At 37.6% G+C, this 12,013-nt stretch overlaps 1 protein-coding gene across 1 annotated transcript; it reads right to left on the reverse strand.

The window, feature by feature from the left end:
* Window positions 1-1,767: 1,767 nt before the first annotated feature.
* Window positions 1,768-5,054, reverse strand: LOC103440562 (cationic amino acid transporter 6, chloroplastic-like). The gene is made up of 5 exons (XM_008379291.4): window positions 4,545-5,054; window positions 4,206-4,425; window positions 3,549-3,879; window positions 3,127-3,355; window positions 1,768-2,441 (listed from the first exon to the last, which is right to left on the reverse strand). The coding sequence occupies exons 1-5, from the start codon at window positions 4,957-4,959 to the stop codon at window positions 1,885-1,887; spliced, it is 1,752 nt and encodes a 583-aa protein (XP_008377513.2). The 5' UTR covers window positions 4,960-5,054; the 3' UTR covers window positions 1,768-1,884.
* Window positions 5,055-12,013: the final 6,959 nt, after the last annotated feature.

Here is a 12,013-nt window from a genome sequence, read left to right on the forward strand (position 1 = left end):
ACCCTTCCCTTTGAGTCTATGCTCTTTTTCATATGTAGATCATACGGAAAAGCCGACAGAATGAGAGAGAAGAGTGACCTGAGAGAATGAGAGAGTCCGCGATAGTGGTGTGGGTGTGTAGATGGGTGTGTGCGTGGGTGTACTGTCAGGGAGAGAGTCCGAGAGAGAGATCGAAAGTGAAATAGTGAGAGAGAAAAGTGACATGAGAGAGTGAAAGATCTCGAAGGATTTCTAGGTTTGGGTTTTTCTGGTTTTTTTTAATAGGTTAATATTATAATGTTTTTAATGTATAATTTTTTTTTGCCATGTGGCTGCCACATCAGGACAAATGTGGCAGCCACGTTAGCATTTAATAGACCAATGGATGAAAAATCTAACAGAGGTAAAATAAGACGTGAGGTATGAAAGTGAAATGTTTTAAAACTATTGTATGGGGTTGTAATAGACTTTAAACTTGAGGGGGGTATTATATAATTTACCCAAAAAAAAAATATCTTGGGTAAGCGCTTCCCTTGTATGTCACAGTCCGCTCAAGAGACACACAAAACGATCCTTACCTTCATTCGAGTCCTCCAAAATAGGCCCGTGTAGGATCCAAATGCAGGCTGCCTTCCTTGTGTATGTCTTGGACGAGTGAATGATGTGTCATGAAAGCTCTGTCCGAGAATATCTCAACACACTTATAGCATGTTTACGTGGCCATAATCGGAATCAAAATAAGGAGTTGAATTTCGATTACAGAGTATTGAACCGTTTACTAATTTTGGAGGAATCAAAAGTGTGTTGGGGCCCACACAAAAGAGGGAATCCAACTCCCCAAATTGAAAGATTGAAATCCCTATATAGATGCGGTATTTGAGTTTTGGGAGATTGAGGTAATGGGAATGCATTTGTCCTACCTATTATGCCCTCTGATTATTTTTATAATTTCAAGTCTACCACTCAACTCACCGTTCCCCACCGCTCCTTGTGCACTCTGCTTCATGTGGCACACATCACCTTCCAGTTCCACCTCCCCGTGCGACCTTCACTACCCAAACCCACCAACTTACCCCCGTGCGACCTTCACTACCCAACCCATTAGCTCAAGCACTACATCCACGTATCCCGAAACCGGATTCAAAAATCAATCACCCAGACCCTAAAAATAAACAATTCAAACCAGACCAAAACCCACAGATGCGGTGAAGCAACCATTCAAAAACCCAAAAAATTATGAAATACTTTGCAGGGAGAAGAGGTGGTGGCTATGGGGTAGGGTGAGTGTGGAAGATGGAGGTGAGGGTAGGGATAAAAGATATGAAAAATTGCAGGGAGAGAGGAGTGTTCTATTCAAATGGGTTTGAATAAGGGCATTATTGATACCACGGGTCTCCTTGAGGAAGAAAAGAGAATTGTGGCTCTGGTGAAGAGCACGGGTACTTCCAAGGGAAGCAAGGAAGGATGAGATTTGTAGAGATTTTCTAATAAATTTGTATACAAATTTAATTTTGAAGAAGGGCATTGTAGTAATCACATTGGTTTTCATTCTGATTCAGGTGAATTAGTAAACAACTTATATGAATTCAGTACTATTTTTATTTATTGTAGTACTATTTTTACTTCAACATGAATCTGATTTTGATTCCTCATTGAAATTCCTCCTCAATTCAATTCCTCTTGTTTTGATTTCGGTTACGTAAACAGGCCATTAGACAAGCACTTTGGTTTTCTTGTACTTTTTTTTTAATATGGCAATTTTATACACAATGAACTTTTCCATTCTGCTTGATTGAAATTCCCTTTTGCTTGATTGAAACTCCTAAACCCAAACTCATACACCACAAAAACTGCTATAGGAAGCAAAAGAAAAAAAAAAAAAGGAAAAAAATATTACATGATTAGTCAAAGTACTTGCATATTGTCTAGCTTGGTTTGCTGCACAGCTGAGCTTGGATTCACTTCATCGTCACTGCTCCCCATCTCCTCGGCCTGATAAGTTGAGTGAACACCATACAACATATAGAACAATGTTATGAAACATGACCATATCGCAAACCGTTCGAACGAGAACTTCTTCAGCGTGGTCATGAGGGACACATTAAGGAAGATGGACAGTGCAGCAGGCCATGGCATGAATGGCATTGACCACCCTATATGATGGCGAACACAAGGAACTGCGTAGTTGAAGAAGGAAATGATGATGATCGTAGACACCCCGAAAAGCGGTAGTCCCCACCGTTGTCGCTTAAACTTCAATGACATGGAAAAGCCAATAGCACTAGACGATAGGAGGAAGAGGAACAAGAGAGTTTGAAATGGAGGGTTTTTGCTGATGATCACGTATCGCCGGTAAACGAGAGCATTGGCCACAAGGTAGAACACCAAGAGCGTGCCGATGGAGATCATATCAATCACTATTTCGAGGTCGGTGAAGAGCGCAATTGATGCTGTACAAAGTCCTGAATCATATATATATATATAGGAGAGAAAAGGATCCATCAGTTTGTTTTGTTTTCTGCTCTCTTTTTTTTCTTTGAACTGTTTATAATTTTGTATGATTAAAGGGTGCATTTTCAGCACTTCAAAAATCAAATCAAGATAATTACTTATAAGTGTTTAAGACGTCAATTTTGATCGTAAAATTTAACTCAGACAATATCTAATCTTCATCGGAGGAATTTTTGTGTGTGCCAATTATACATAAATTTAACCTCTCCATTCTCCTCTATCACATGAAGAAGAAGAAAAAAAATTCGAGTACTGGTCCTTAAACTCAAAATACATGAGTATTGATCTTTAAACTTGTCACAATGTGTAGCAATGATCATTTTTGGGTAAACCCATTAGAACTTTTGTCCCTTATTTTTCCCTTTAAACCATTTATTTTGAACGTAAGTTCTAACCGCGTTACCATGAAGAACCACTTTTCAATGTTGTGACACGTTTCAAAAACTAATACTCACGAATTTGTAATACAGAGACCAAAGCTGCTGTTGATCCAAAATTTGAGAAACAATATGCTCCAATTTTCTCAAGAAAAATCTGACATTTCCTTATTGTAAGGGAAGAAGATTATAGAGAAGTAAAGCAATTATAAGTCATATATGTGTGTGTGTGTGTGCGTGCAAAGATTTAGGAAATTACCCAAGAAAAGGGTGGCATTCAATGGAGTGCCTGTTGACGGATGGACCTTAGCTAACCATGAGGGCACAAGCCGGGCCCTTCCAATGACACAGAGGTACCGTGCTTGACCTAACATTGCTACTAAAAGTGAAGCAACAATCCCCAAGCTTGCACCTGCCCCTACCACATTGCTTGCCCATTCCCAACCAATCTCTTTGAATGCATTTGAAAATGCCACATTCTCTGTTATCTGTCAATCCATGCATTTCAACAATTAACTCCATATCTTCATTAGAAATGCAGCAAAAATACTACTCTAAGCTAGATAAAAAGAGGGAGAATTTAAAACTCAGACACAGTGTGTTGAAGATAAAAGCACTATCCACCAGAGCAAATCCACCACTTGCGTATAGTACTCTTTTGAAACAAAACGTGTTACTTACCTTGTTGTAAGGAACCATCAAACACAAGGACAAGGCCATGAGGCAATAGAGCACAGAGGTGATGACAACGGAACCAATGATTCCAACTGGCAAGCTCGTCAAAGGGTTTTGGATCTCTTCCGCCATGGTTGACGCCGAGTCATAGCCGATATAGCTGAAGTAAACCCTAGCTGCCCCATCAAGAACACCTGTAACACCATAAGGCGCAATTCCTTGAGGCTTCACCAAGTTTTTGGAAGTCCCATTGCAGAAGCCAGCAATTATAATAAATCCAAAGAAAACTACATGGAAGACTGTCATAATTAGGTTCAAGAGGGAGCTTTCCTTTGTGCTGCAGTATTAATCCAAAAAGAAATTGATATAAATCACCCATCATTTTCAAGATTAACTCAAACAAATTAAAGATACTATCACTTGAGAACCCAATAACACTTGGGAAATTATTATCAATATGTAATGATAATATACTAGAAAATATATTTGGTAAGTGATAAATTTTTGGACTTTTTTTAGTGTAAAATACACTAAAAAGTTCTAGCCAGTAGCAAAATGTTGAGCACATAGATTCTGAAAATATGACAGTAAAATAAGAATATGATGAGGTAGAATAATATATATCAGAAGGAAGGAAAAAAAAATTATAGGAAGAGATGTTACCTATGGCAAAGGCAGAGAGTGAGAAGAAGAATAAGAGCAACAGCCGGGAAGTCCAACATATCATATCCCTTTACCAAACCATTCACTTCTACTCTCCATATCCTTGAATTTTCTCCAAATGCAGAGGATAAATACTCTGTAAAGCTTCTGGCAACAGCCGCGTTCGACAATACGTACTCCATGAGTATATTAGCCCCGGCAAAGTAACCAACAAATTCTCCTTCATACAGAAATAAAGGTAATTAACAAAGAAGAAAATTAAGAAATATTGATTACATATATTTTAGCTAGTACCATGGACCTAGATAATTATTTAAATGTTCAAACGTATGTACGTACCGAAGGTCAATCGGAGATAACTAAAGGCACCACCGGCAACTGGGATTTGGACAGAAAATTCAGCGTAACACAAGGAAGAAAGTAGGGCTGATATTCCGGCAATGATATAGGAAATGAACACGGAAGGGCCAGCAGTATGACGGGCGACAGGGCCAGTTGTGACAAAGACTCCAACACCAAGCATTCCTCCAACGCCAAGGGCCACAAGATCATACCACTTGAGTTTCCTTTTCATGTCTGCCCCTGACCTTTGCCTCACTTGGTTCAGCTCTTCGTCTGGGGTCCACGTTGCAAGCATTCTCCTCCTAAGCCTGTGGGGTGTTTGGGACAGCGAATGAAGATACTTGGAGAAGCAAATGGCGGCGGCGGTGGTGCTGTTGCTGGGTGCTGTACTTTGGCTGGTGGTGGTAGCCATGCTTTTTGTGCTACAACTTACAATTAGTTAAGTGCTTTGGCTTCCATGGGACAGCTGGGTATGAGGGGTTTAAATATGCATTTGGGAAATGGTCTATTGCTTGATTCTTTCACTAAAGGTCGAAATGTGAGAACCCAAATGAGTGTCCCAACCTTTAGTGAAAGCATGCACCAAGTTTTCCATGGACTTATTAAAATGACCGTTAAACCCTCCTCTCTCTCTCTCTCTCTCTCTCTCTCTCTCTCTCTCTCTCTCTCTCTCTCTAATAGGCACACACGTCCAGTACACTAGACTACATACACACACACACACACACAAAAACATCTTTTGAGTGTCCCAATAAGTAGTCCCCAAAGATCTGGTTCTTTGTGTTATAGGAGAGACAAAAACAATAACAAAGTTTTATCTCATTAAATGGACTTAGCTATATGAATCCTAAAATGTTAATGTGCTCAGTTTTGCGTCAAGTCTTCCGTTAGCTTCAAGTACTTATGTTTTTTCTTTCAAAGTCTTCCTAAGTCTTTCTTTACCTCTTTTACCTTGATTCTCTGTCTCACAATCACATGTAGAAAAAGGCGCAAGCATTTTGAAATGAGGAATCATGCAAAATGTGAAACATGAAGAGGAACATTGACCCAATATATCTTTTGGAATTTCCTCATCACCAGAAACTTTGAGAAGATGTGACAAGCATCCATTCAAACACTTTGTTAAAGCAGCTAAAGCCTAAATGTTTCCTTCTTCTCAGTCTCTATGTCAAGAATAATTAAACTTGATTCATCAACACGATATAAACTAATATATCTTTCACTATAGCTGCCGATCGACACAGTTGTAATGACCAACACCCAATAGATACCCATGTATTTTGGTGCAAAACAAGTGTTTGTTAGTGAGGATCTGATTGGTCAATATCCCTTCTTGATTTTATTTCAAGGTTCTGATCGATATGCTTCTCCATAACTGTAGGGTTACATCAAGGCTCATCCTTAAGTCCTTACCTTTTTGCATTGGTAATGGATGAGTTAACGAGACATATTCAAGATGGTATTCCTTAGTGTATGCTTTTCGCAGACGATATAGTGTTGATAGATGAAACTCAGGAAGGGGTAAATGCGAAGCTTAACCTTTGGAGAGAAGTGTTGGAATCTAAAGGTCTTCGCCTAAGCCGATCAAAGACAGAATATATGGAGTGTAAGTTCAGTGCAAATGGAGGCCAAAATGAGTTAGGGGTGAGGATCAGAGATCAGGAAGTACCAAAGAGCAACAGCTTTCGCTACCTAGGATCTATCTTGCAAAAGAACGGAGAATTAGATGGAGACCTCAACCATAGAATACAAGCTCGATGGATAAAGTGGAAGAGTGCATCCAGCATGTTGTGTGACAGTTGTATGCCACTGAAGCTCAAGGAAAAATTTTATAGGACGGCAATAAGGCCGGCGATGCTGTATGCACAAAATGTTGGGTGGTGAAGCATCAACACGTCCATAAAATGGGTGTAGCGGAGATGAGGATGCTTTGTTGGATATGTGGGCACACGAGAAAGGATAAGATTAGGAATGAGGATATCCGAGGTAAAGTAGGAGTAGTCGAAATTGAAGGAAAGATGAGAGAAAATCTGTTACGATGGTTTGGACATGTGCAAAGAAGGCCTACTGACGCTCCGGTAAGAAGATGCGACTACGGAACAGAGGTCCAGGGCCGAAGGGGTAGAGGAAGACCTAGGAAAACTTTGGAAGAGACTCTAAGAAAAGACTTAGAGTACTTGGATCTAACGGAGGACATGACACAGAACCGAGCGCAATGGCGTTTTAGGATTCATATAGCCAACCCTACTTAGTGGGAAAAGGCTTTGTTGTTGTTGTTGTTGTTGTTGTTATGATCGATATGCTCGACCATAATGATCAACTCCAGAATGATTTAGTGGAGGTATATGTTTGGGGTCAATTTAAAATTATGTTTAAGGCGCCAAACGAGTGGTAGCCTGTCATATAGAGAGAAAGAAGCTTTAGAAAGTTTTCTCGATAGTGCTTTAAATATAAAAAAAAAAAATGTTAGAGAGATCATATTAATATTGTATTACATTGGTGTATCTTCTTATATGTCAAGTAATGTGTACATACATGTGAGTTATTAAGTTTATCTAGATAGTGCTTTAAATATAGAAAAACGCTAGGAAGATCACATTATTGTACTACATTGGTATATCATTTGATATGTCAAGTAATGTGTACATACATGTGAATTATTGAGTTTATCTAAATAATGCTTTAAATACAGAAAAATGCTAGGAAGATCACATTATTGTACTGCGTTGGTATATCATCTGATATGTCAAGTAATGTGTACATACATGTGAATTATTGAGTTTATCTCGATAATGATTTAAATATATGCTAGGTAGATCACACTATTGTACTACATTGGTATATTATCTTATATGTTAAGTAATGTTGTACATACATATAAATTATGGAGTATATCTCATTGATGTTAATTATATGAATTATTTGTCACATTATGAGGTACAAAATGTGACCTCCCAACTGTTACTCTTACACGTATAGTTATCTTTACATTAGTTTTGTTGAGTATTATTCCACATAAATGTAAAGTCCTGCATCAAGTACAATACACGACCATGGCCCTCTCCATTAATAATTTTCAATTGTTGGGGTACTGATCCATTATTATAACAAGTTTAAGCTTTGATGTTAAGCAGATGGCTTTGTGCAGAATCATAGCATATACCTTTCAAGCAATAAAACATGAATTTAATTTCATCCGGTAATCCATGCAGACTGAATCAACAAATGATTCAAATTATCGTGCTTGAGCTTAATCGGCAGCATACTGCCTATATTCTTGATCATAAGAGAAGTGATTGAATTCGATCAATTAGGGTTCGAACCAAAAAAATTGGTGATAACTGGATACGGATCAATTATAGATGAAGATTCAGAAGTAAAAGCCATGAGATCAGATAAGAGAGAAATTAGAAACAAACTGTCATGATCGCAAGAAAGTTACAGAAGCGAGAAAGAAATCTTGAAGTATCAATGTGGAAGGTAGTGGCGATGGATATCATAATAGAAATTGATTTTCTCATTCCAAGAAATGATAATTACAACTCGGTTTACATACACTTCTATAAATTCACTCAACACATAATTAGTTAATTAAGCCAACTACGTACACTAAGATAACAGCTCTAACAATCTTGGCTTAAGTTGTTGAGTTGTTGAATGTTGATAATTGTTGACTTGTACAGCTTTTGACTTCATATTCTGTGATGATGTGGCAGATTCAGATGTAGTCTCTTTACATACAAACTTGCAAATTAATTGAATCGATTGGCAAATGAAATTCAAGCATCTTGAGCATAGCCCTAACAATCATTCGTCCATTTCTCATTAGCTTTCAAAATTTGGCTTGCTGCTACACTTTAATCAATTTTTCTCAGCTAAATATATATATAGATCTTATAGCTCTAGCTAGCTAGGGTTTACAATTCAGGGATGTATTAGGCCATTAGTTTAGCAATTTCTTAGCGGGTATATTCTACGTAGTGGATTAATTTAATCCAACTCCATGCCCAGCTATTATATACTTGGAATAAAGCAAAATGCTTCTGAATCCTGATCATCTTAAGGTTGTGAGAATTGGTTCACTTCAACCTGTAGGAATCCAAGAAATTACTTTGCTAGCAGCCCAAAAAGGCTTTTATGTAACGTAGCTTTCGGTAACAGATAGAAAGTGGATGCATGAGAATCTGTTTTAGCAGTTAAGAAAATTGTAAAACATAGATACATGCACTAGGGTTCTAGTGGTGCCTTAGATATAATCACAATGTGAAGATAATATCTTGTTGTCTCTTACAGTAACAAGTAATAAAAAAAGAATTCTCTTTTATGTGTATCAAATCCAATATACTAGTTAGGAGCATAGGCATTGAGGATAATGAGGAAGGGAATTAGGATCCACTTCAAATCAGAACTATAATCTTTTGAAAATCATGGGTCGAAGCTAGAGAATATTTGGTTGGGAGTGAGTGGTCCATGCTGATCCGTTTTATAGGCCAATTTGCTGTCGACGTCTACATGCATATGCATGGATTTCGTGAGGGGAGATGGTCAAAAGGGGTGTTGGAGGTTCATTAAGCCAAACATTACCTCAAAAAATTAGGGCTCTGGTATCATGCATGGTGCATATATAACCACTATACTTAAATCTAATTGGCACGAATACAGTGTATTTAAAACTCACAAGTCTTTTTCGTGTAGCATTGTGTTTTATATTTGATGCATTATTTGTTAATTTAAGGTTTGTCGAAGTTTCAAATGCAACTCTTATGCTTTAATATATAGCAAAGCTATCATCACTTTATATTTTGGGAGTCTCAATGAAACACTCATATTACTGTTCACTTTTAACATTAAGGACATTTTTAGCCTGAAAAGTCACTCCTGATACTATTCACTTACACCTTTATTTTATCATTTTGATTAAAACTAAGGTTTTTGATGACTTTTTATTAGTTTTCCTTTATAATTTTCTGTATCGATATTTTTACTTTAATATATATATATATATATATTTATCTAAACTAAAATTCTCGGCTGAGTTTGCTCATTCAGCTGCTTCTGCAACCTGCTATACCTATAGTATGTTATAGTTACTCCTGAGTTAGCCTGCCCCATGCAAGCATATGTCAGTCTTTAAAAAAGTCGGATTGACTAAATACAGTTTGCCTTTCAGTTTCAATATTCTAAAGCATTTGGAGATATACATTGGCTGGAGTACGAACTGAGATGAAAGAGAGATTAGGGAACAATTTGAGGCACTAAGATTAATTGGATATTATAATAACACACAACATATTATAGTAGGCATATTCAGAAAAATAATTAGAATTAGAATAGGAAGAGCATTTGGACAATGAAATTTTTCTTACGCTTTTCAATGTGATTGGTAGTTAAATTGCACTCAGAATGGTGGTTGGAAGCAGTGGGATTGAGCTTTTTGCTTTTGATTATTTTCGTAAGTGGGTTACCATTTTTCCATTGACCTCATTGCTCACCTCTCCTCCATATATTGAGTAGAGTTTTGATGCTAAAGAAACCTTCATTTATTGGATCCTGTATACATGAAAAGTCTTTAATTTATACACATCATAAGAGACAATATATAATATATAGTAACAAAAAGGTGGAGAAAAAGAATAGTGTAGAGTCGCCTGTGGAGGAACAAAATGCCTTTCTTTGAGGGAAGGAATCAACTTGGATAATCCTTAATTGCATAGTGCCTTTTGGGTACTGTTAGTGTTGCTTGTAGATTTTTAAGGTAAATTCTTGAATGCACAATATGTACTTATAGTCAATGGCGAAGTCAAGAATCAATTGGGGAAGGGCGAATTTAAAATGGTAAAATGTCCAAGAAAAATGTAGACAACCAAATCCTTTTAGATAGTAGATAATACTAATGTCATTCATAATTTATCAATCCAAACAAGTTACAATGTTGCTGGCGATGTTTCTTGTCATGAAAACATAGCATAAAAGGCTCATTATCAATAGAGCGGCACGTGAACTATTAGCTCAATACGATAAATTTACCCTTGACATTTTGAGTATACCAGACACAAAATCCTAATAGGAAGAGTCAACTCTTTGGGTTCAAGGACATAGCAAGGTGTCCCTTTCAGAACCAGATATCCCTACAGCTACCATTGTGCCCTACTCGGGATTAAGGAGGCAGAGATTGACTCTTTGGAGTCTTCCTTGGGTGTCTCCTACTCTGGCGGGTCTCATACCACGCCTACCACCAGAGATCTGCTCAAGTTGTGTGCTTAGTAAGGTCTACACCATCTTAGCAAAACACAGAGGTCTGCCTAGCATGATCTGCAACCCTATGTCTGGCTGCCTACGAAGAGTCCCTACTTTAAATATGGCAAAGTCAAACAAGGAGATGGTAATCACAACTTACTACTTAGAACTCTCTCAATTATGTTTCTCTCGCAACTTATTCTGGCTTTAGGAATGGAAGACCCGTTTGCACACCCTAACCCATTTTTTTTAGTGTTCATCAATTAGCCTAACAATATTGATTGTCTTGCAAGTGTGATTTTCGTCAGTCTATCTTTAATGAAAATTTGCATCCACAATCAAAGTTAGAGCTTGGGTGTGTCAAAGGGGCACCCCACACACCGCCCTTCAATGTTTTCCTTTTCAGAATTATTATATTAACTGTGCACAAATACTACAACAACACCCCTTAAATTATAAAGTGCCATACAACAACACCCCTTTAATTATAAAGTGCCTCTTTTATTACTTTATTCTCGTTCACTCTCATGTATCCCTTTTTAGTCGAATAAATTTGGTTAGAATGAAGGAGTACTGAATACTCAAGAGAAGTATGAAAAATGATAGTGAAAATAGGATTTTTTAAAATAATTATCTGATTTGTCACAAAAAAAAAAAAAGGAACTTGAATATTTTGGTGGTGATTTGTCAAATGTTTGGTTTGGAATATGTGAGTGTTAATTAGTACTAATCCATAGATAATACTAGTGAGCCTAATTCAGTTAACTATGATAAGTATAAAAGCACCGACTACTGCCAAGTAGAAAATCCATCAATTTCTAGGAAATATAGGCTCGAAGAGGGTGGAAGTCAATTATTTGACAACCAATTTATCCATCTGAAACCACTTAGCGAAAGCCTGATTCAGTTTAGCATGCTCCTTGTCAACAGCAGGAAGAGTGGCAGCAGGGGCCGGATTAATAGTGTCAATCATGTAACCAAATAAATTGTGACTCATATGTGAGTTTCAAGAAGTGGGCAACATTAGGACCGGAGAGAGAAGGTATAGAGGTGGAGGAAGAAGATGAAGCTTGAGTGGACATGGGGATGAAAGACAGGAAAGGGTCACGGCAAGGGAATTTTTGGGAAAGGGAAAGTAGGAGGGACAAATAGGGTTAGGAAAGGGAAAAGTGGGAGGCTAGGGTTTGATCAAGAAGGGAAACCTAGTCCAACACAATCATAGCTGGATT

The sequence above is a fragment of the Malus domestica genome, chromosome 04 (assembly GCF_042453785.1).
Source record: "Malus domestica chromosome 04, GDT2T_hap1".
Taxonomy (NCBI): domain Eukaryota; kingdom Viridiplantae; phylum Streptophyta; class Magnoliopsida; order Rosales; family Rosaceae; genus Malus; species Malus domestica.

Bases quoted from the DNA above. Each gene is read 5' to 3' on its own strand.
- LOC103440562 (XM_008379291.4), bottom strand. From the start codon at position 4,959: ATGGCTACCACCACCAGCCAAAGTACAGCACCCAGCAACAGCACCACC. The intron at 4,426-4,544 runs GTACGTACATAC...TTCTGTATGAAG, and splicing joins TTATCTCCGATTGACCTTCG to GAGAATTTGTTGGTTACTTT. The intron at 3,356-3,548 runs GTAAGTAACACG...ATGGATTGACAG, and splicing joins TGATGGTTCCTTACAACAAG to ATAACAGAGAATGTGGCATT.